Source organism: Cupressus sempervirens, chromosome 9 (genome assembly GCF_028749045.1).
Source record: "Cupressus sempervirens isolate cs-2001-9-10 chromosome 9, ASM2874904v1, whole genome shotgun sequence".
Classification (NCBI taxonomy): Eukaryota; Viridiplantae; Streptophyta; class Pinopsida; order Cupressales; family Cupressaceae; genus Cupressus; species Cupressus sempervirens.
In genome coordinates this window covers 134,106,255-134,132,247 of record NC_143126.1, presented here as the reverse complement: position 1 = coordinate 134,132,247, position 25,993 = coordinate 134,106,255, and the positions used below count along the sequence as shown (strand labels likewise).

The window sequence follows — 25,993 nt, the reverse complement described above, 5'->3', positions numbered from 1 at the left end:
TGTATCTCAACTATCTCTTGAGTCAAAACCTCTACTCGGCTCTCCATACTTGGATCTCTCGTAGTGGCCCAATCCTGGCGCATCTCTGCAATCTCCACACTCGGCCATCCCCGTTCCTCAAAACAAACTGTAAAGGTCGCCAGGCATCCTAATTTCATGAAGGATACCACTCTCTCCAGCTTCTTTACTACCGAGTCCAAAGCCTGTATCTCTGCAGATGCCACTACTTGGTGAGCCCAAGTCGCTAGTCGCTATATCAACGAAGAATGTCTCTCTCATCACTGTTTCTGACCCTATTGGAGGCTTCTATTGAGCACCCATAGCCCCCTCTACTGCTTCTACCATCCGCTCAACAACGCTATGTGGTAGTCCATCATTTTGTGTCGGTTGACACTCCTCCACCTATGCCTGTCGAGGGTTTTCCTCCGAAACTACTTCTTACGTAGGTGTGTGCAAGTATGTCACTGGAGGTACTGGGGTACGATGAAACCTCGTACTTAGGTACGTGCTCAACCTCTCGGTACTGCTCTCTCTGTCCGGCTCCTCAAGGGATGCTAACAATGTTGTATCCATTGTGACCACTGCATTTGAACCCACTACATCCAAACGAACACCCGGCATCCTCAAACCCTCACCTGTCAGTATCTCTATCACTCCTTCATGAGTTCCTATCTCCTCATCAGGTACAAGTACCTCAACCCAAGCCTTTGGCAAAACCTCGGGAGCAGGCTCTATTGTGCTGGTGCCAGATGTGCCTCTGCTAATGCCTCTAGAATAGCTAGTGTCTCCGCAGCAGGCTGAATTACAAATGAAGCCAGAGTCGTCACTACCGGCTGCTTGAACTGACCAAACCTCGGAATGCCATTATGCCTTCAGGAACCAAGTGTGTTGTTGATGAGAGTGCAGCTCGTGGGAATCTCAACGGTGTAGCTGTAATTACTTCTACCTCCTTGTCCTCTTCCTCGTCCTCGTCAATTCCACTCTCCTCAAAAGAAGTCTCCTCGCAACCACTGTCAGTATTTTCGTCGTCTAGTCTCGGTTGTTTCTGTCTAATCGTGGTCTTGGTGCCAAGTGTATTTAGATGCCTCCACTACATGATCGGGGGTTCACCTAGTGCGAGTGCTCCCAATTTGGCCTCCAATGCATCGTTGGGGATCACCCACGTTGTTGCCTCCAAGAATAGCCCAATGGCATAATGTGGCATATAGAACATCTTGTGTTGTGGTGTCATAAATTCATACATCTATTATGCCAACAATGCAGCCCAGTCATGCACTCTTCCATTTAGAATCTCATTCATCATCACCACCTGTGGGAATGAAATGTTTGAAGCGCGGTTAGATCTTGTGAGGCAACTTTTTACTACATCCATAAGACAACACCAGTGGCCTTCCTGCACGTTGGATTTCTTCAATCCCCTACCACTCGACTCGTTCGTGGGAGCTTCTTGCTCTGTCTGTGTCAGATCCCCACATACCAGCTGTACCAATTGTGCCTTTACCTCCCGACTCAACTTTTTTGGTTTGCTATCTATTTTCCTTCCCCCATGTGCATGACCAGATATCCCAAATACCCATGTGAAGTCCATCGATCTAAATGATATTACAAAGTTACAACCAAGGTAGGCAAACGTACTAGTTCGAGAGAACCTATCGTACGTTTCTATCATGAGGTGTAAAAACCCTTCATAATCTTTGATACAGAACACAGGCATTTGTATCACCCATTTGACCTGTGCCTTCCGAATGTCGGCCTTCACTAGATGGTTATCAGGTGTCTCTTGCCACCACTTCCTGCATTCTGCTCCATTCAATCCTTCAAATGCAACATTCTACGTTGTGGGATTATCCGTCACAGTCGACTGTGCTGGTTACTTCCCTTTCTTTTTGCTTGGTCCTGTACTTGTTCCTCCTGCTACACGGACTCCGGATGGCAAAGTCTTTACATTCTTGTTCATGGCTGCAGTTGTCGCTGAACCTTCATCCAATTTCTTTTTCCAGGTTCTCTTGCCAACTAAATGCATAACTATTACCTTTTTCTTTTATTTTGTTTGAATAAAACCAAATCGGGTAGGTCAGTTACAACTTCCTCTGAATGGTGGTATGGCTACGGTTGCACTCTTCTGTCTATTGTGGTTGTGCGGATGGAATATTGCTCTCTAGAGTTTGTACGACTGTCCTTCTACTCGTTTCTTGTTATAAATCCTCTACTGTGAGACTGTATGGCTGTATGGTGCTCCCCTATCCTTACTATACAACTTTTAGAAAATGCTTTTCCCTTTTATAATTGCTCTCCGTAAGACACCGTACAGTATGCCCTTCTATGTTCAGAACGGTCATACACCATCCGGTGGACACCCCAATATGACTTTATTGCTCCTCCTTGTTCAGCGTGGATGCACAATTATATATTTTTCCCTGGAGTCCATATGTCGTACGGTGTTTGCCTGTGATGCTTGCTCTATTCTCCCAAACCATATAGTGGTCTCTCTCTGTCTCCCTAATCGTGCAAAGGCCATGTAGTCGCTTCTTCCTTCTGGAGTTGTCTACCCGATATCCTTTCTTTCAACTCTTGGCTATATGGTCCAATCTTACTCTTCTAGCTAATGTCCGTACGGTTTAGTCTTGCTTCCTTCCCGTCAAGCGTCTATAATCTAATTGCCCCATTATCGCCAACTTTTCCTATCTTGTATGGTCCGACCCATTTAACTTTAAATTTGCCTGGTCTGATCTCGTTACGCCCATTATACTTTAAAACTAACTACCCCAATTGAAATTTATTCAATTTCAAATGTTTGTCATGCCATACATTATGCCTATTTTGTGCAACTTTCGTGGCCCATTGTGCCTGCAGTCGTCACTTATCCAATTTATTTAAATTGTACAATCTCTCTCAAACTTTCCATATCTCCCAGTTTGTTCTCGATTGCGATCCTTAAACTCGGTACCATGAATTCCATCGGTACCACGGCCTCCTAAAACGGAGTGTCCCATAGTTACTTTATATGAAGTGTAGTACGCCCATAATGCTAATGGTAGTTTTTCTTCCCAATCTTCTCCCTCAATTGCGCAAGATTTATAAATCACCACGACTAAGATCTTGTTCGTAGCTTCTGCTTGTCCCTTAGCTTTCGGGTAGTACAGGCTCAACAATAAATGATAAATTTTGAACTCCATAGTGAGTAGTCGAATGAAATGATTGACAAAGTGTCCCCCAAGGTCACTTGTTAATTGTAGTGGAATCATGTACCTTGTGATTATTTGCTCATAGATAAATTTAGCTGTGCTTATTGCAGAGTTGTTCGATGGTGCCCGTGCCTCCACCCACTTGGTCAGGTATTTCGTCGCCACCATGATGTACCTGCAACTTCTAGTTTTACTTACCTTAAGGGATCCGACAAAGTCCAATCCCCATCTTTCAAAAAGCTCCTACGTGTGCAAAGGATTTAGAGGCATGAAGTCCAAGTTCAATGGTTTTCCAGTTCTCTGACATGTGCCGCATGCAACAACCCACTCCCTGGCATCGTTATGCATGGTTGGCCACCATAACCTTGCCAAAAGTATCTTCCGCATAGTTGTGTCTGGCCCCATGTGTCCTCTTGTTGGTTCCTCATGCGCTTCTTTTAACACCTTTGAATTTCCTCCTCCTAAACGCATCACCTTAGAATCTAATCGAGTCCCATTTTGTATAGTAACCCGTTGATCAACTGAAATGTTTGACTCCTTAGCACCAGTTTCCTCCTCTTGTTCGGCGACATTTTGCTAGGAAACTATCCTGTCGATAGATACTCTCCAAGATGCGTGTACCAAGATGATAGTACTGCAATGTGAAATAGCTACGCGTCAAGAAAATCATCGTTGACTCCCTCTGGTGGCTCTCCTAATTTTATCCTCAACAAGTGCTCCGCACTTACATGACTCTTTCTTGGTCGTACCACAATCTTGAATGTAAATTCCTGCAACAGTAAAAACCACCTGCTTATCCTTCCCTGGATTATTGGCTTGTTCACAAGGTATAATAATGCTTGATGATCCACATAAAATACAAACAGTGTCACCAATAAATAATGCCTGAATTTATATACTACGTACACCATTCCGAGTGCTTCTCGTTCTATCGTACAGTAATTTTTCTCCGCTTTAGATCACCTGTTTGTGCCAATGTTGCTCCAATCACATAGTTCGATGCATCAACATGAATATGAAACTCCTTATCCCAGTTCGGATAGGCTAGAATCGGTGTTGTGGCCAACATCGTTTTTAGTCCATCGAAAGCTTCATTTTGCTCTGCTTCCCATTTATAAGGTTCGCCCTTGACGGTAAGTTTGTCCAACGGGTAGGATATTTTCGTGAAGTTCTTGATGAACCTCCAGTAGTATCCAATATGTCTGAGGAGTGATTTTACTTCTGATACATCCGTCGACGGTGGCATATCCAAAATTACACGAACTTTGTCAGGATCTGTCTTCAACCCAGCTTGCAAACTATGTGTCCTAATAGCTTCCCCTGTGGTACTATGAACTTGCACTTCTTCAAATTCAGTGCCACTCTCACCCATCTGCATCTCTCCATGCATTCTCCAAGTGTTGTTATATGTTTATCTTTTACGCTAAAAATTGACCAATCATCCAAGAATGTCTTAAAGTTTCCGACAGACATTTTATCAAATATGTGTAGGATAATTCTCTAGAATGTTGCCGGAGCATTACAAAATCTGAACGGCATCCTATTATAGGCGTATACTCCATCTTCCACTATGAATGTTGCTTTCAACCTATCTTCATCGGCAATGGATACCTGGCTGTATCCAAATAACCCATCCATGAATGAATAAATTTCATGCCCCGCATTTTCTTCCAAAATGCTATCGGTGAATGGTATCAAAAATGGATCTTTAATCGTTACTGCATTTAGGCATCGAAAGTCTATGCATATTCTTATCTACGTAGTGTCCTTTTTCAGAGATATCACAATCGATGATACCCACTCACTCGTTTGCACTCTAAAAATAATCCCTACTTCCAGCATCTGGTTGATCTCATTAGTGACTCGTGTGGCATAATTTTTGTTCATCCAGTACGGTTGCTTCTGTATGGGTATTGCACCTTTTATCAATGGTATCCGGTGGACACATAACTCTAGTGGTACTCCTTTCAAATCCTTATACGTCCATGCAAAGACGTCCTTGTACTCCATAAATATTTTGAACGTTGCTGCCTTCAAGCCTGGATTCCAATCATCTCCCACAAAGATATTTTTCAAATTGGCTTCATCTCCCAAGTTCATCGTTTTTACAGTAAGCTCTTTATACTTTATAGGTTTGTCATCACTAAACGTATGCCCCAATGTTTCATCTACATGTGCTTCTCCCTCCTTTACTTCAATATACTCCTTTAGAAACTCGTTCCCTTCTTTTCCCTCTTCGACTCCCAACATCTTACAATTTGGAAAGAGCTCATAATCCTCCATCTGCCAGTGGAGTAAGTCGTTCACCGAGTCCAAGTTGTTGTCATTCAAGCCTCCTAATCTCAATACTCCTTCGTCAAGTTCCATTCTCTTCTTTCCCTCATCGTCACCTTCGCCTTCACCTTCGGAATCTGACGACGTTGCCTCTTCACCTACCATCTGTGTGTGTAAGTCGATTACAAATCTTCGGCCTCCACGTTCCATGGACAGGGTATTTCATTTCCAATCATGTTTCACTTTCGCCTATACCAGCCAACCCTGTCCAAGGATGTCGTCCTACCCTTTTCTTTTTAATGGAATAACCACAAAATCTAACAAGAATGGTTGTGTTCTGATGGTTACATACTGCACTATCAAGGTCCCTAAAGGCCTAATCCCGTGTTGATCTACAGTGAGTAATTGAAATGGAGGTGGCCACAATGTAGGTTGTCACAACTTACTCCATATATCCTCCGGTATTACATTTACTCCTGACCCTCCGTCAACGATTGTGTCTGTGAGTACTGTTCCCAAGATACCCATCTCTACTACTGTCAGATGTCTTCCCGTAGTGAGTGCCAGCAGTATTGGATCTATTGCAGTCGCTCCACTACCATCCTTTCCTGTCTCTTCCATTGCTTTCAAGAGTGGTGTCATGTTCAATATCACCATCTACCACTAAGGCATTGTAAGGTCATTTAATTTATAGGAATTTCTATTTGCATTACTTGCCTTATCATGTTTTGTTCTGCCAAGTTCCTTTTCGAGGTGCCAACAGTGTCTTTTATTTGTAGCTTTTCCGTTTCCATTTGCTTTTCCAACTCCGTTCGTGCTTGCTGCAATCTCTTCTTTTCTTCCTCTGTATCTGGGTATACTACCTTCTTTGTTCATTTGCGAGTGATGGCTAGTATCTCCTCATCACATGTTTCGATGCTTAATAGGTTCACCCCTTGCTTCGGGCATATCGAATCCTCGTGGTCTCCCGAACCGCACCATCTGCATAACAACTATGGCGTTTCCTTCGTGGTATAGTCTCTGGTGAAGTGCCCCCAAAGGTTGCACGAACAACACTATATCATCGGTCGTCCACTCGAGTCGTACTGTATCCGACTTCAGCCTCCACCGTTATTGTTATTATTATTATCATTACCACCTCGTGCACGTTGGTTGTTTCGGTAACCTCTTGAGGTTACGTCATTGGTTGTGTTCGTTCCTGCTCCTGCAATGGACACTTCCTAGGTCAGTAACACTTGTTGGTGTCCCTTCATCTTCATATTGAACGGGCATTCTTTGTAGAATGTCCTGTAATCTGGCATATATCGCAAAATTGTTTTTCAGGCATGAGCCTTTGTGTGGCCCTCCTTACAGTCTGTACACCACAATTCCCCCTTCACCGAGTCAGGATTCTTTTTCAGATTTTTAAATTACTTCATCCATAGCATATCCTTCTGCAACGCTCTAACTTTCTTACTTGATTCTTCGTCGTTGATGCTAATTTCGAAAGATGAATTGTCTAAGTCCAACGATTTGTGCTTCTTTTTGCTCGTCTTCTGCTTACTCTCCAAATCCATCGCCCGATTATATGCATTTGTGTATGATGCTAGAAGTACAATCTTCATTTTCTTCTTTAGTGCCAGTCGTAGCCCTTCAACAAACCATCGTTTCTTTAATCAGTCAACCAATGGGCTCTCCATCTTCCCCACCAACTCTTTCAGCCTTCTTGTGTATATACGGATTGTTTCATTCTTTCCCTGCTTTGTATTGTATATTTCTGTTACAATTTCGTTATCGTCCCTTAGCAATTGGAACTCTGCTATGAATTCTTTCTTAACATTCAGCCATGTAGTTAGCTTCTGAGGATCGGCATTGGCAAACCAATCAATCGCTACACGCCACAAGGTTGCTGGAAACTATCGAACTCAATCATCCTAGTCTATTACACCATTCGCCATCCATATTGTTTCGCATGTTTAGCGATATCTAATCGAATTTGTCGTCCCGTCACCATTGAACTTCAGCAATTTTTTCCTTTGGTCCTGTGATTACTACTTTCTTCTAAAGTGGTGGTGCTTGCTGCGCACCCGCGTTGTTCTAAGTACTCGCGTTGTTCTAAGTGCCCGCATTACTCTGAGCACCCGCATTGTTCTACACAACCACGCTGCTTCGAACACCGCCCTACTTTCAACAACCACGTTATCTAATGTGATGGGATCTTCTTCAAGCAAAGTTGTTTGATTTTCTACCTATATCCGTTTGTCAGGTGTATCGAGAACAAAGAGTTCACTCCACGCTCGTGCTCCTTCGGCACTTCGAGCCGTGCGAGTTACTTCCTTTACGTTTGGATTCTCTACCCTCAGTGTACACAAGTTAAGGAACTCCTCCCTTGTTTCTTCCACCAAATTCAATCACTGTCGAGTCTCTTCTAGCGATTCCTCGGCACTCCTTGGTCTGCTAGGTGAATGCACTCCCTCCGCTTGTGCTCTTTCACCCCCTCGGTGTTCGTCGATAAGCTATTGAAGCTTCTATCTACGCTCTGCCTATTGTGCTAAAATTAAAACTTTTTGTGTTGTGTGTATCTCATTCTTATATTTTATCTTATTCCTATCCTTGTTAAGTAGATTCCACATTAATCTTCATAACACTTCCTTCATTCAAGGTTTGACTGGCAACGGCACCAAATGTTTACCATACAAGGTAAAAGGATACTTATTGCATGTAGTATAGTAAGAGATAACATAGAACAGATACTTTATTCATATATACAATATGCACTCCAATGCTTACAATATGATTATGATGATGTCCCAAAGTCTCTTCTAGAGGGTGTACATATACTTTCCCTAAAGGGTGACTCAACTGTCACACACCATTTCGGATACAATTCTACCCGTTGACTACAATATAGAATTTACCGACAATGGAAACTACTCCTACTCAAGCCAAAAATACGACTTGCTCTCTCGAAAGCCAAAAACTGCACATGACTCAAACCCTCTTTTATGGATCCTTTGCTAATGTTGGCGAGACTTGAGAAACGAGCCCGATGCCATGGATTATCTACTGGAAGAGAAGATTTTTCTTTGAACATTCCGAAAAGTTTGATGGTAGGTCCGACCAACTTGCCCTTAAGGATGACGACATTTGTCATCCTTGTTTTCCAAGACTTCAAACTCTTGTGTAAATCATCCAAGTCAAATTGGAGACTTTCAAAACATGCATGGGACATTTTGAGAGAGCGAATGTTGCACAACTTGTCCAAACTCCCTTCATTCAAGGATTCCTTATTTGAATAAAATTATAAATCTCTATTGACCATGCTACAGAAACTTTCTTGTGTCATTTGAGCCTCCTCTAATATTGAAGTCGTAGGGTGTAGTGCAGAGAACTCATTTTGAACCTTGGATTTCATCTGATTGCAATTTATTGTCAACTTCTCTTGCTTTGTTAAGGCTTGACTAACAATTGTCAACTTCCATTCAACGGACTCAAGCCAAGACTCTGAGAAGTTTTCTTTCACATCTGGAAAGACTTTTTCAGCTACCTAGATGTTTACATGAGTTTCTGCCATTTCTTTATGATCTTTCATAATCTCTTTCCATATAGATTCTTCCCTCCTAACATTACCCAGTTCTTTCTCAATCACTTGTTTTCTTATTTCTGATTCATCATAAATAGCCTGTTTTGTTGTGAAGAACTTTGAAGCGTCATTCTTAATTCTGCTCACCCAATTTTCAGTATTTTTCCCCATATAAATTGATACATGTGAAAGTTCTCAAGGGACTCGCTCTTGATTCCTGGTTAGGATCTTGTCGGGGCCAAGGGATGTTCCATGCTCATGGTATGGCAGAAGGATCTATAAAGGATTTCACGAAAGAAGTGAGGCCTTGTAATTCTCGTTTGTACCTTTCTTTTGAAAGTCTTCTTTCTCTATCTTCTATATCAAATTGTCAGTGACCACTTGAAAGTTCTATATATCTCCTTCCCTTGTAGATGGCCCTAGATCAAGTCTGGTCATAATAAAATCTGCTGGTGTTGCTTCATCCACATTTTTCTCGACAATGGGTTGTGCTATGACCACACACATATTTCTTGTTTCTGCATTCGCTTTCAACCTTGAAGCTAACTTTATCTTCTTTTGCTTTCTAGGCCTCTGAAATAGATCTGAAACTGAGCACAATTCAAGGACAACCAATTTGACCACTTTCCTTATTTGTGCTAAACTTGTCTCTGTCCAAGAAGGGAAAGAACGTCGTGAAGCTTCTGATCCCTGATCTCCTTGAGGAAGTTGTTGTGCTAGGGGTGCAGGAGTAGTTTGCTCAAAGGCCTCTTTTGAAGGAATAACGGTCTCAAATAAAAAAAATGATGGGACATCCTGGGATGAGTTAGGAACTTCTAATGGTAAAGGATCCATCAAAACTGAAGGAAAGATGGTTAGGATTTCTACATTATTATCATAATCTTCTTGAATCACAATAAGACTTCTGATGCTTTCATTCATTTGTTCAGAGTCTGGTTCGTTCTCTTTTGATTTTGATTTTCTCCTCTTTTCCTTTGCTTCACCACCACAGGAACACTGAAAATGACTCCTCTTGGATGGGTCTTCCTCTCTATCGTCTCCTTGCATCACTTGTCCATGAGAGTGAGTATCTGTAATTGGTCATTCGGATGGGGTAGAGGAAGATGTGCCCCTTTGATTATTGCTTTTCTTCCTGGTAGATTCTTTACTTTGTGGTCTCGTTGGTGTCATTTTAACTATCTTTTTCCTCACCCAAGCTTCTGATCATTTGATTACCATTGATTTTCTCTCACTGACTTCCCTTACTTCTGGATCTTTCCAATCAATCATTGGGAGACCTTGGTTCTGAACTTTTTCGAAAAAAGAGGGGATCTACTAAATAAGATCCGTCTTCCTTGAGGCCTTCTACAATCCAATCCATTTTGAAATCATGTATCTGTTGCACTGTAAACCTTGACCATTCTCTTTTTCTAACTTCATAATCATCCTGGCAATCTTCCCAGAAATCTTCAATGTTAGGGAAATGGAAGTATCCAAGGCCCAACTACAAGTAACTTTTCACATAAGCTTTACTGTCAAATGGAAATCGCATCTTGTACCCATAGAGGTTAATCTTTCTTATTTCTGACTCAATGTTCGATGCATCAGAAGCCATTCTGCGAGAATAGCGGCCAAGAGTGATAGGAAAGGGGATGCTGGTTTTCTTTTTGGTTGAGCACCTTTTGTTCACTTCGTCAATTTGTTGACAAACTTCAATCAATATTAATTTGCCATCTACATATCTTGGTAGCTTCAAGGGATATCCATCGAATCCTCCTACCCACAAATAGGTGAACCTTGGGAATCAAATAAAGAAGCTACCATACTTCTTGATCAGAGTTGTTGCTTTTGTTCATATCCTTCGTGCTAGATTACCTTGAAGCCTTCTTACTGTCAGCATGGTGAATGCATCGTTGACCCTCCTGAAATGTTTATGGCTTTCTTGCAATTCAAGCTTGGGGTAGTAATCATATATCTGGGTATTTTGACTTAAGTGTCCCTCTAGTGCTTAGGACTGGCCATGATCTCGCACTTGTTATAGCATATACCAAGTATGATGACATGTGAAAACACCGTTTGATTTCAAAGTGAACCAGCTGATCATGTAGACTATCACCAGTTATTTTTCCCCAATCAATAAACTGCTTTCCTGCTGAGATAACAATAATGAAGAGATACAACAAAATTTTGAATTCTGAAGACTTCTGACTACCCATGAGTCAACGAAGCAAGATATCATATTTGAGATTTCATCGATGAAGAGGGAGCAATGAAGCTTCTTTGGAAGTTGAGATTTTCTGCCCCTTACACCAATAACCATTTCTTTGCTAAATTGTTCAAACACTTACTTCGATTTTTGCTGAAATATTCCAGTCCCGTTTGCTTGCTGATATTTGTGTACTGGTCTTTGTATTGCAGCTTGAGAACCATTACCATCGAGATTCCATTGATTTTGGTTATTAAGCAGTCATCAAATGTTCTGATTTCCCTTGCTTCTGGGTTGTAGTTCTCTACATATTCGATTACCGAGTCTGGGCATTGCACTGCTATTGGAAAACCAGCTGCATGAGCTATACCACTTTCTACTGTTCGGTGAGCAAGCTTAGATATATTCTCTTCTGTCCAGTGATCTCCATAATTCCTTAAGGTCAACATGCCCCAGTTTGGTATCACAAAGATTAGGAAGAGTGGTCTGCAGCATAGGGGCATAGTTGCACCCTTGATAACTGTACTTCATGATGAACAGCTTTTAAAATCACTATATTTCAAATGCCTTTCGGATCTTCTTGTAAAATTTTCTAACTTTTTCTTGATGAGATCTGGCTTTTTCTGATGAAACTAAATGTTGATGAGCAGATCTCTTCCTACAATCCTCCCCATTTAGTTAGCCTCATGCATGCAAAATATTCTTGTGCATTGAGTTATCTTATCACTGCTCTTTCATATCAGTTTGCAGATTCTCAACGACAGTTACACAGCAAAGAGGAAGAAAACTGTTTCTGCTTAAGAGTTTGTTCAACTGTCGTCACTGATTACAGGATGAGGCTCAAACAGTCAAAGCAGTCTGTTTAGACTTTCACTCCTTAGCATTTGTCTTTGTTGTACCAGATTGCATGTAAAACATGAGTATTTATATTTATTCCTGTCACTTTCTTCAGAATGGAGGTTTGTCAAGCCCACTTAGATAAAATCGTTTTATTCATATGCAGCGACTGTGGTAACTGACCCTTTCTTATTTCAAGTGACCTTCCATATGTTGATAAACCCACTTCAAATCTTTACCCGCAGCTGAAGGATGTTACAAAGCTGCATTGGTATTTTGACATTCATTCTCATTGCAATGATTTCATGACATTCGGCTATAGTCGATTTTGCCCGTGATATTTCTGCATTCCTAAAGCTCCTTGTTTGCAAAAGATTATTTACGATGCTGAGGGAGGATAGAGAGAAAAGGAGGTTGGTTATGATAACTAACTGTTCCGCATGCATCGCACATGTCACTCTTCTTGTGGCCTCATCGGCTCTTTGCATCTGTTTTAAAACTTTCACATCTTCCTGAAATTCTGACTTCATGCTCCTCTTCATCAATTGAAAATATCCATCGATAGTTTTTGCAATTTGCGAAACTTAAAGAAAAAGCCGATGATTGGTGAGACAATTATGACAAACTTTTTTCCTTTTTACCGGCATGTCATTAGTGTTTTTATGCTTTATTTGCTAAGTCGGAAGTTTTAATCACTTCAGATGTAGAGGGATCGCATGTAGTCCAAATTGTTACATTGCTACTTTACAAACAAGGACAGCATCTGTAACAATTGTTATATAGCATGTTGCAATTACCCACCATCTTACCAATTTCTTGCACTGTTACGGAAGTGGATTCTCTCTTCAATGGATAATCCTCTTGCTGCTGACTAGAAACGTTAATGGTCCGCCAATGAGGTGAAAAAGACAGAATTCAAAAACATTGCATGCAATAATGGAGTAGACATTACTAACTTGTCGCCCAGTCAAAAGATAATGATCATTTATGCTTGAATCATAACACTAAATTGTTCCAGCTATTGGAAATATTAATTTTCTAGTCATAGATTAACTTGTTTTTCATGGGATTCTACCTAAGCTTGCAATATCATATGATGTCACTATGGCTTATCTGCTACATCTTGTACTTGAATGTAGACTATCTTCAATGTAGTTGATGAGTTATCTTTTAAATATATCTCTAAGGTTGGCAGAAACAAGAAAAATATTTGAAGTGGGTATGTATTACAATGATGTACATCTGAAAAATCAACGGACGTGCCATCAGATAATCAATGCTTTTGCACAGAAATATCAACCCATTTAAGTAATGTTACTAGATATTAACCTGTTTCTAGTACAATCCATGGAATCGACTGATAAATTATTCAAAACATGTGCATGATCCTCTTCAAAATCACCCAAATTATGAACATACCAGTCATCACAATTCATGTTAAATTATTAAACAGATGCCGAAATTTCTTGAAGGAAAGTTGCAATGGAATCAGCATTTGCTATGTCTTCACATAAACAATATCTTCAACATATAATACGATTTTATAGATCCCTGTCAATTCACATAATTGACAGATTGGTCAAATAATTTACCTGCCTCCAAAGAGAGCTGTCCTTCCTCTCCCTTGGTAAAAGCAGATGATCCCGAAGTCGAGAAGCAATTACCCAGGGCTCTGCTGCACCACCTTTTGACTTCTCCATGAATGCTTTCTCTTCAAGTGTGTCACAAACCTATGAATATCATCAGCCTCATCAGATACAAAGACATCCAATTATAGTTTTGCTTTGTAGGGAGAAAAAGATAAACTCCAATGATGACAAAAACCTGACTCAAGCTATATTCATCCTATGTTGGCCAAATGAAGCATGTCAACTCTAAGGACAATTTTAACAGCACTCCTAGTCTAGAATCACTAAAATAAAAGATGTATACATAGTGAACAAGTCAGTACGACCACAAAGACTACCTATTAATATTTCTATATTTAGAGATGCAATAGCTTGATCCAAAATTAAGGAATCACACTAACTAACAAAGATATTCTTGTTGGCAGTGGCCCAATGTCCCTCACAGGGTTCGCAACATGGCTTAACCACCTCTCGTGGTTCTATAAGACTATTAATGACGGGTCGATCTTTTGGTGCAACAGCAACCCTAACCATTCTAAAAAGTGGTATCAAAGCTCGGTCATAGGCTCGAATCCTACAGGCCACAGCAAGTGACACTGGGAGAGGGATTGTTGGCAGTGGGCCAGCGAATCTCGCAAGGTTCACAACATGGCTTAACCGCCTCGTGTGGTTCTATAAGACTACCGGTTGTATCGGGAATTGGCGGGCCGATCTTTTGGAGCAACGGCAACCCTGACCATTCTAACAATTCTACCGCTAGACCAAAAATAATTTAAAGGGTATATTTCACGAAAGAAATCATTCTAACTCTACAATTGTAAATAAGTCCAAAACTTCTATAGAAACAAAAAGTTTAAAACTTACATAAAGACAAAGTGTTGTTCAACTTTAAAAAAGGAAAAAGAAATATCATTTTATTTAGTCTAAGAAAAATTCAAAACATCAAAAGTCAAAACCTGTGATTATAAATATCCTACTGAAAGTGACCTAAGACATTCAACAAATTTTCTACAAAAGCATTACATAAATTAACACAAATTTATGAAGGTATCCATGCAATCAGTCAACAACAAATGTTACAAACCAATAGACATGATTTTTCCACACGAAGACAACAAAGCCAAAAGTAGTCTTAATCAATGTTACAAAGACTAAATAAACTATCATGAAAAGTATTGATTTGATGAGTCTAAGAGTAATCATTTCATGATTTTCTAATTGAAATAAAATTTTGTAGCATTTTGAGCAATGGAGAATTCTAAAAAGTCTTAGTGAAGTTTATCCAATATATCATCAACCTTGGGCATGGAATCTTATGCCAATTAACTTTTAATAGAAATCATTCAACATATAAACAAAAAAATTGCAAATAACCCAAAATAATAGAAGTTGTTCTTCATATCAATTTTTGGTAAACATTGCTAAGGTACAGCTAGATATGACAATCTGTGAGCACTCCCTTCCCCTCAAGACACCTAAATTTAATCCTAAATATTTGATCAAAATTAACTCATCTGGTCTGCTGACAATGTCACATTATTAGTTAAATAAATATTTATTATTTAATTGATTAATTTTATTCATATATTCCTAGCTAAATTGGTTTAATTAATTCACCTAGGCTCTCTGTATCCAATTAATTAAATAAACCCTCATATTTGATTAATATAACTCATTTTCCCCCTTCTCATATTAAATTGAATAAATTAAAACATTTATTTAGTTTAATTCATAATTCCTAATTTCCTTCATCTTTGGAATCTACATTAATGAAATTAAAATAATTTACCTCCATGTGTCCCTTCCCTCCTACATTTACCACCCTCTAAACCCCAATTAAATGAGCCCCCATATTTAATTAATTTAACTCGTTTTCCCCCTTCTAATATTAAATTGAATAAATTACAATATTTATTTAATTTAATTCATAATTTCCTCCATCTTTGGAATCTAAATTAATGAAATTAATTGAAATTACCTCCACGTGTCCCTTTCCTCCTACATAACTACTCTCTAACCCCCATCTACCCAATCTTATCCCTTCCCCTAAATATGTGCACATTCCCAGTTAATTTTATTAGGGAAATTACTGCCCTTTTGAGTGACATCTCTCCCAAGTGGACATGTGGCTTAAGTAACCACTTGTCCCTCAAATGGCCGCCTTCTCAAGAAACCACTTGGCATCCTAACCTCCCCATGCCATTCATCATCCCATACTGAACACTTGTCACTCGCCATTTCTCCAAGGAGGACTAGCTTTGTGAGAGTTAGCCACCTTTGCCCATTTCAAGCAAAATATCCCTCCAATTCACAATGATCCATTCATGCATTTTCACTCTATCAAATTCATGTCCAAGCACTCAATCACTCCATTATTGCATTCAACCTTCATTTCGCATCTCCGCCAAAGCCATCTTCTATCGCTTTCATGCCAATTTATCCGCACTGAGCATTTGAGCATCCTTACCATGCCGAAATCATGAGTGCACACCAGATTTACAATAAAAGACAAATCATTATAACAAGGAGGCCATCTTGTGGTTTACTTTACTTCATTTTTTAGGTTCCTTATGTCTAACCTAAGTGTTGTTGCATTTTGTGTTCTCTTTGGTTTATTTCATTGTATTTCAGTCATTTTAATCAGCCCACATTTCACTGCACACACACCTAAGCAACATCCAATGTGCACATATTAGTGTTGGCAGGGTAATGTGTTTTGTACACATTCAACAAAGCATTTAAGAAGACAAAACCATCAAAGATTACAAGACATGATTATAATTGATAGTTGCAGAAATTTTATTTTCCCAACCTAAAACTGCAATTGCTTATTATAGTTTCTCAACAAGGACAACAACAACTGGAATAGCAGGAGGCAGAGGGCTCTTCAAAGGTGATGATAAACAACATCTGCCAATGTTTCAAAAACTTCAAGTGGAAGAAATATGTTACTTGTTTAGGTAGTCAAATAGGGGAAGTATAATGACTAACAAATAAATAAAAATATTCAAGAAATTAGTAAAGGAAAAAGAATATCGTTATCTCATACCAACTTATCACGAGGGCATGAAATTTGGGGACAGACATGGAGGCAAAGTGGGAGGCAAAAATCTCAAGCGAGATGGTTTATACTCATCCTTTCCCTCCATAGAAACAAAGTTGATTTCACAAGGCTATGGAAAAGCAAATGAGCTTCCTCTTCGTCATAATTTTATTTCCCCACTTTGGCTAGTTAACGCCGACTAAAATTTGACATCTAACAATGTTTTCAGGTCTAGGATCCCACAAACCTAGGTGCATTTAGACAAAGAAAAGTATTTATAGTCCATTTCACCTCAGTTATGATGCATCATATGTTGGGAAAAAGCTACCGATGGTAATAAAGACAATAATCAAAGCATGGGATTGGAATTTAGTTCCGTTACCTGCTGGTATATATGCTCAGCTCTAGCCATCATTCTTTTTCTTTTATATAATCCCCATAGAATTTTTAAAACTACCAAGGCCTGCAGATTGTCAAACAGATTATTCTTCCAATAAATACAAAGCTTTCAACAGCAATCTAAGAACTACAATGATTCAAAATTTAAAAACTAGGCATACGTCAAATTCTGAGAGTATACCAACGGAAAACCTATAAATAAAAATAAATAATTTTTCAAGATCCATTCTCGAGCACAACAACCAAATGGTTTGTACTTTTCTGTCAACCAATCAGGACACTTGAATTCCTCCAAACTGCATTAAATACAAAACAAGAGACCTGCCTGTCATTACAACCCATAATCCACTGCAAACAATTTCCTATGAGCCAATGCACTTGAAAATTACTTCAATTTAAGTTACACACCCATCAAGTGTTGTGCGCGTCTCAAACAAGCCATAGATAATGTCCATTGCCTTCTTTTGAAGAAATGATATTTCATTACCCTTCGAGTTGAATTGTTTGATTAGGTCATGCTGATTGAGTTCATGTCTCAGGTTCTCCCGAGGGAGCTGAAATGCCAAAGATGTCATCAAGTTATTAAAGGTTAAAAATATAACAGGAAGGATGAAACCCCCAATTGCCTGCTTTGAAACAATATAAATTCCCTCATAATAAGTGCAACTAGTTCTCAGTTGTCTTGGTAAAACTTTCTTGACTTAATCATCTCATTAGAACTGCATAAAAATCAAGGAATACAGTTGCAGAACCTAACCCAAATTTTCCCAGCTCCATTACACATTGATTGAGCATTTAATCCACAAGCATGGTATTTGACCCAGTCTGCCTGCATATCGAGACAAGATATAAAACCTATTTTATTATATATGAAGCTTTGCATGCAATTATAAAACTTCATTAAATATTTCATGTTAAGCAATAAATTCCACATACAAGTTTTTGAGCTTTCTTATCAAGCTCTCTATTTTCTTTACATGTTTTCCCCTGCTTTACGAATCCAGGGAAACATTCCAACTTGCCTCCCCCACATCTGCCATTCTTTGGACAAGGTATGCAAGAATCTATAAAATGAGAAGCAAGAAAAGGTGAAATGTAAGAGCTGCAAACCAAAGAGAGACTCTACAGAACAGATTTTACCTAAATTATGCATAGCAGATCCACTCTTCCAGATGGAAAAAAACAATGATCCAGTTAGGCCATAAATAATAACAAAAAAGAAACTGAATGCTGCTGAAAGATGGGAGACTGTGTATACAAATGGAGCTTGGGTATGCACATGAAAAGATTGGATGAGTCATGCTAAATGGATAAACTGTTGCTCAACAAGATGCTCTATGCTCGGGGGAAATGAATAGGAGAGAAATTAAGAATGATCATAACATATAACTTTCCAATTATTAAAAGAATGAACACAATGTCCAGAAGGTCATACAATTATTCTCATAGAAAAGGATGCAATCTGCAGCTCTAGTACAAAATGATTCAAAAATTCTAGTTACAGTAAATGTGGAGCAGAGTCTACAAATCATCAACAAAAGAAGTCATTAGTTGCAGTGAATGGATGAGCTAGAGTAAGTTTATCTGCCACTAAAGAAGATGCTGTAAACTTTCAGAAACAGAAAAAGAATAATTCCAAGAGGTTATGATGATTCAAATTATTCATTTTGACTGATGGTGAAACACAGAGGATTGTACAGTTACTCTTGTTAGAAAGGAAGTGAGTACCAGTCCACATCAAAACAAGAGAGAGAGCTTCAAAATAAGTTTTTTGTAGGAGCCTTGCTGATATGGTCATCATTAAGATAAACCTGCTGCTTTAGTATATCGTGTTGAGTCAAGCATCCAGGAAAAATTGTAACCCTCCAGATTGGCACTCTTACAAGAATTCATCAAAAGTCTCAAAACGGAATTCCTGAATGAATTCCAAGAGGATATGGCGATATGAATTATCCATTTTTTATGATGATGGTGCACCACACAGGATTGTATCAAAAAGGAAGTGAGTAGCAGTGCAAGAGAAAGAGATTCAAAATCAGTTGTTGAGTAGGAGACTCGTTGATATGGTCATCATTGAAATGTATCTGCAATTCTGCTGCTTTGGTATATCATGTTGAATCAAGCATCCAGGAAAAATTGTGACGCTCCAGATTGGTATGCTCTTACAAGAATTTGTCAAAAGGTTCAAAATAGTACTCCTGGTGATGAGTTCAAGTTTTCCAGCCTGGTCAGAAAAAACTTGAGGTGTCTTCAGACCATCCACCTGCCATTTACCTTTTTTCCCTAAATAACAAAAATGAATATTAATAAGTTCAATTAAATGTCCGATTCTGACCAATGCAACTCTAAATATATGTAAAACCCAGATGTGAAAGAATCTAGGACTAATCTCACAAGATGGCTCCCTGTTGAGAATACTAAAAAGTACTCTAATTAGATGGCTCCCTGTTGAGAATACTAGCCAATCACAAAGTGGGAAAGAAAGGATCCCTCAAATAAACAAGGAGCTAGACTTGTCAAAAGAATTTGATATCTCTCAACAAGATCAATGTTAACAGTAGGTGCCCTCCACCTAAATTAGTGATGTTCTTGATCAATTTAAACATACCAATCACTTACACAGCTAGACTACAAGTCAAGTTACCATCAAGTTAAGAGTAAAGAAAAAACAAGTTGTAAAACAAAGCAAGGGTCCATTCATTTTATGCATTACACCTACCACATTCATGTGACTGATGAATAATATCCTCCTGCCTTTCAGCAAAAACTGTGTGATAGGGTACTTCAATGGTATCTGCATTTACAAGATATACATTGTTTGCATCACATATTGGAGACGTTTAAGATGAATTGATTGCTGCTCAACTAAAGGAATATGAATTTACAAGGGAATCATTGGTCTTTTTAAGCTTTGTGGCTGATGACAGAAAAATATTAAGCCAACACTCAAGGCCATTTAAGATGGCCCAGACATTCCAATATAACCAAAGTAAGAAGATGATGGTACATACATCCTAGAGAAATCACAGAAAAAACACTCAACTAGGCTAGATATACTGACAGAGGCCGACTATATGTTAAAACTATTTTAAAATGCTATCGTTATAGCAAATCACCAACTGGCTTTCCTAAACGAAACTGGTTCCTAAGCTAGCTAACTCCCCCCACACCCTTACCCCTATGTTGATGGTAGAAAAAGAAAAGCTCATTTATATGCCAAAACTATTGAAAAAATCAATAATAGAAAAGAGTAACTCTTGATCCCAAACAATAGAAAAACATCTGCCTCTATAAAGAAGTCAAAGGGATGTTGAGAAATCTGAAATGCTGATGGTGCTCACTGTATAACTTTATTGCTTGGTTCAGTGAATTGCAAAACCTTCTTTAATATATGTGCGTTGGCACCTGATTAAAAATCATGCCCTTTGATGATTTCTGCACCTTAACCACGCCCTTCTTCATATGCCTCAAACTCCTTCCGAAGCAGGTTATTCTTCCCTGAGAACTCCTATAACTATTTTCCCAATGTCAAATGGGAATCCCAATTTTCAATGTATAAGGCTACCAATTAGAGCTGGCCAATGTGGGCAATGATACAACTGCAATCTACATGTGGGGCAGAATGCTCTCCCACACTCGACAATTAAACTTTGCCATCTTCAATAGAGAGCAGGCAGAAAGAAAGATACAGATCCATGTGTAAATGATATAAATTTATATCTTGTGCTGATTCATATGCCTTGCTTTGCCAAACATTATCCTCCTTATGGCTGACGGGGCTTGTGTTGTACAGTACATTGTCTGTCTCTGTAGGGCTTTTGAGTCAATTTTGCATGTTATAAAGGTCAATCACTGTACGACATTTTGTTTTTTTCCCCTTGGCTGACAACGGCTTGGGCAAATGGTATTTTAGTCGAACTCCTCCATCATACTATAGGTTCAAAGCTTCAGACGATGTGTTTTTTTCCTATCTCTGTCACCGTCATCATACGGTTTAAACTTTAAATTATCTTTGCTGGTGTTTTGTGTGTCCCTTTGATTCACAGGTCCGTACGATGTTACTCCCCCACAGTGAGGACCATTGTAAGATGTTCACTCTGTACGGTGTCCCAACCGTATGGTATGGCATTCTTTTGTTTGTTTTCTTCTCTCTTTTTTTTCTTTTTTTTCTTTTTTTTATAGTATACCTAATCTACTTAATCAAGCAGGTCAGCCTCCTTGCCTTTTTCGTTCAAACTATAGCTTCAGCTTTGACCCATTCACAGCCATCACGAATCTTCGCTATGTCCAATGTCCACAGTTTAATCACCCATTCTCTGAAACTTCCTGCACTTTGTACAAGCCCAACCACCTCGCTTCAATTTTTCTCGACTTTATCTTACTTCACCCACTATTTCAACACCAGTTGTCCAGGTGTAAACCACATTTGTCTTCGATGTTTATCATGCCATCATCTAACGCTCGTCCAACTTGCTAAGGGCATATAGCCTCTACCTCAACTCTTTGTGTCTCCCAACTTGTTCTCTAATGCTATCTACAAGCTTGGCACCATGAATTCTACCGGTACGATGGCCTCTTGCCCATACATTTACTAAAATGGTGTCTAATGTAGTCCAATCGGCCCACAACACTGATGGTAGACTATTTTCCCAGTCCTCTCTTTTGACTCCAGATGACTTATAAATTACAAACACCAATAGTTTATTAGTAGCCTCTACTTGCCCATCGCTCTGAAATAGTAGGGATTTTATAATGAGTGGAAAATTTTAAATTCATTGTGAGCAACTTGATAACGTGATTCACAAAATATCCCACTCAGTCCCCGGTCATCTGAATTAAGATGTTGTACCTCATGATTATTTGCTCATAAATAAACCTAGTATTCAAGGCCCAACTGTCAAGTAGGGCCTGTGCTTCGACCCACTTAGTTAGGTATTCAATTGTCACAACAATATATATGGACTTTTGTGTCTACTTGCCCTCAATGGCCCGACGAAATCTAATATAATTCTTGTGCAAGAGAGGGGTTTAATGCCATGAAGTCTCTTTTCAATGGTCTCCCAGCCCTCTGGCATGTGTTGCACCTGACAACCAATTCTCCGGCATCATTGTACAACATGGGCCACCATAGGCCCACAAGCAAGTCCCTTTGTGCAGTCGTGTCTGGTCCCATGTGTCCTCCAGGTTTGGACCCTCGTAACCCACCCTCAAGACACTCAAAACCTCTTCCTCCATTACACACCATCAAAGTACTTGATCTAGTCTCATGTTGTAGAGCAATTTGTTGATTAGTTGTAAAGTTTTGCTCCTTAGCACAAGCTTTTGTCTTTCACCCAATGCATATCTCTCTAGAGCTAGGTTGTGGAGAGGTATTCCCCAATGCTTGTATACCAAGTCAGTAAGATTGTGATCTAGAAGAGGTGGGCATCAAGAAAGTAATCATTCATAGATGATTAGCAATCACATGGCTTTTCCCCATCCGTACCACAAACATACATGTGAATTCTTGCAGTAGAAGCAACCATCTGCTCCCTCTTCCTTGAATAATTGGCTTGTCCACTAGATACATTAATGTTTGTTGATCCATGTAAAACGTAAACGGGGTAGCCAACAAGTAGTGCCAAAATTTCAACACAGTATACACCATCCCCAAGGCTTCCTCGTTTGTCTTACTATAAATTTTCTCTGACTTCAACAGTAGCCTACTAGCGAAGTATATTGAGTAGTCCAACCCATTGTCACCCACTTGCGCAAATGTAACTCTGATTACAAAATTGGATGCATCAACGTGCACAAAAAACTGTTTATCCCAATTCAAGTACAACAGAATGGGCACACCTACTAACCTTGTCTTCAACTCCTCAAACGCTTCCCCCTTCTTTTTTCCCCAAGTGCAGGGATTCCCCTTTTGAGTCAACTTATCCATTGGTTAGGACACTTAAGCAAAAACTTTGATGAACCTTCTATAGTATCTAATGCAAAGCTCCCAGATTTGGACCCAGCCTTGACTTGGCAAGGGTAACTTGACTCATGACTCAACTTGAACTCAGTCGTGACTCGGCAAAGCGACAAAACCCTTTAAATTTTTAGGAAGATTTACTCTTGCCTTCACCCTTTTGCTATCATATATTGAAATTGGCAAGGCTGACCCGGCTCACCGACCCGAACCCAACAGGGCTGACCCAACTAGTCGACCCGGGATACTAGTCAAACTCACGACAAGTCTAGATTCTCTTATTCAATGTCTTCGAGGAATGAGTTGACTCTCGTAACATCCATTGGGGGCTCCATTTCTATGATCACGCTAACATTGTCCAGATCTATCTTTAGGCCAACCTTACACACAATGTGCCCGCACAGCTTACCCTGAGGCACCATGCACCTACGCTTCTTGGAACTGAGTTCAAGTCTTGCCCATCTGCATCTCACCATGCATTCCTAAAGGACTATGAGATATATGCCCTCCATACTAAAAATGGACCAATCATCCAAGAAGGCTTTAAAATTCATGATAGACATTTTCATGAAGAAGTGCAAAATTATCCTTTGAAATGTTGTTGGGACATTACAAAGTCTGAATGGCATCTGATTATAAGCGTACATCCCATCCTCCACCACAAAGGTCATCTTCTGTCTATCCTCCTTGGCAATGGATGTCAAGTTGTACCCAAAAAATCCATCCATGAAGGAGTAGAATTCATGGTGTGCTACCTACTCCAAGATGTTGTCCATGAAAAGTATCGGAAACAGGTCTTTTATGAAGACCATGTTCAAGCATCTAAAGTCCACACATATTCAAATCTGGTTTGCCTCTTTCTTCAAGGAAATAGCAATGGGGGACACCCATTCACTTGTTTGCACTTGAAAGATGATGCCCACATCCAACATGTGTTATATTTCTTCATCAACTCGTGCAACGTAATATTTGTTCAATCTATACAATTGCTTTTGTACAACCACTACCCCCGACACCAACAAAATACGATGGACGTGTAATTCTAGTGGCACACCTTTCAAATCCTTATATGTGCAAGCAAAAACATCCTTAGGCTCCAAGAAAATTTTGAATGTCGGTGCCTTCAAAATTAGGATTCCAATCATCCCCTACGAGGATGTTTCTGGGATTAGTCTCATCTCCTAGGTTTATAATTTTTAGTGAGGGCTCCTCATATCTTATTGGCTTCTCTTTGTCGAACTAGTGTGTTGGAGTTTCACTTACCCAAGCCTCCCCCTCTATATACTCTATATACTCTATATACTTGGGTGGAAACATATCCTTTACTCCACCTTCATCCACCTGGAGGTCATGTTACACTGGAATAATTCATAATCCTCCATTTGCCAATGGAAGAGTATGTTCATTTAATCTAAGTCGTCTTCTGAGCATCCCTCCAATTCCAAGTTGCCTTCCTTGTTGGGCTCCATGTGTTGCTTCCCCTCATCCATTCCTCCTTCAGATTCTGACTCAAACGAAGACGCCAAGTCTTCACTCACCATTTGTGTTAAGTCAATCGTGATTTTATGGCCACCCCTCGCCATCGACAAGGTGTTTCTCTTCTAGTCATGATTCAATTTTGCTTGCACAAGCCAACCCCTTTCGAGAATGGCGTCATACCCCTTCCTCTAAAGTGGGATTACCACAAAATCTAAAATGAACAGTTGGGTCCTGATCATCACCCTTTGTGCCATCAATGTCCCGATAGGCTTAATGCCATGTTGGTATGCACCTACAAAACGAGAAGTTGGCATCCACAATGTAGGTTGCCCAAACTTCTTCCATGTCTCCTTGGGCAAGACATTGACACCTGACCCCATGTTGATGATGGTGTCCGTCAAGATGGTGTTGAGGATGCCTATTTCGACCATTGTTGGATGTCTACCTATGTTAACTGCCAACACCATCGGGTCTCCTGAAGGCCCAAGGGAGTCTTCTGCACGGTTTGGCACTTTCAAGACTGGTACCATATCTTGTAGAGTCGTCTGTAATTGTGGCTGGTTTCAAGGAGATCCTTAATTTTCATTAGAATTTATGTCTACATCATTTACCTTAGTGTGTTTTACTCAGCTTGTCTTCTAAGTGAAGTACTCATTATTTCATGTGTCTCCCAGCTCTCGGCCATCATTTCCTTCTCGATATCCGTCTTTGCTTCACATACTCCCTTTGCTTCTCTGTCAAGGGATGCAGATAGGTGGCCTTCTTTGCTTGCCCACAGGTGACTGTCAACACCCCTTTCTCTATATTGTCTTTTTCAATGTTTAACAGATTCACAACACTTCAAGCAGTTTGCATCCTTGTGGTCCCCTGGACCACACAATCTACAGGGAAATTGTGGTGTTTCTTCCCTTGGGTAGTCTCTGGCAAAATATCACCATTGGACATGCACGACATTTTATCATCAGTCATCCTTTAGCATCATACTGAATACAACTCTGGCCAATGTTATTGTTATTTTATTGTTATTGTTAATGTTGTTCCTTTCACCCTGTTGATTGTTTTGGTGGCTGTTGGATGATGTCGTAGTGTTGGTTGACTGTGTGTTCATTGCCCCTATTGAGTTGGACGGTTCTTGTGTCAACAAGAGTTGTTAGCTCCACATCTTCATATTATAAGAGCATTCGTTGGTGGAATGTCACAAAACATTTTCTTCAAGCATGTGCCCTTGGCATGACCCTCTTCCTTGTATTTCGTACACCATAATTCCCATTCCTCAATTCCACTAGTATCAGGCAAATGTCACAATACATTTTCTTCAAGCATGGGCCCTTGGCATGACCCTCTTCCTTGTATTTCGTACACCATAATTCCCATTCCTCAGTTCCACTAGTGCTACCCTTCATTGTTTTGAACCCTCTCATCATTTGTAGCATGTCCTTTTGTAG

The 25,993-nt window shown here is 39.7% G+C and overlaps 1 protein-coding gene across 10 annotated transcripts in view; it reads right to left on the bottom strand.

Annotated features, from left to right (window-relative positions):
• The window catches only part of LOC149537889 (Man1-Src1p-carboxy-terminal domain protein), an 83,002-nt gene that overhangs the window by 31,072 nt on the left and 25,937 nt on the right, over positions 1-25,993 (bottom strand). For 5 of the 10 annotated variants that reach the window (XM_089799300.1, XM_089799299.1, XM_089799301.1 and 2 more), the window contains exons 2-7: positions 18,050-18,177; positions 17,871-17,942; positions 17,522-17,667; positions 17,295-17,409; positions 17,097-17,177; positions 13,636-13,773 (exon numbers count right to left, since the gene is read on the bottom strand). In XM_089799300.1, the coding sequence (XP_089655426.1) occupies positions 13,636-13,773; positions 17,097-17,177; positions 17,295-17,409; positions 17,522-17,667; positions 17,871-17,942; positions 18,050-18,177 (680 nt within the window). Of the gene's footprint in view, positions 1-13,635; positions 13,774-17,096; positions 17,178-17,294; positions 17,410-17,521; positions 17,668-17,870; positions 17,943-18,049; positions 18,178-19,279; positions 19,397-19,832; positions 19,908-25,993 lie in introns of all 10 variants that reach the window. The other 5 variants (XM_089799294.1, XM_089799293.1, XM_089799292.1 and 2 more) reach the window with 3 other exon arrangements.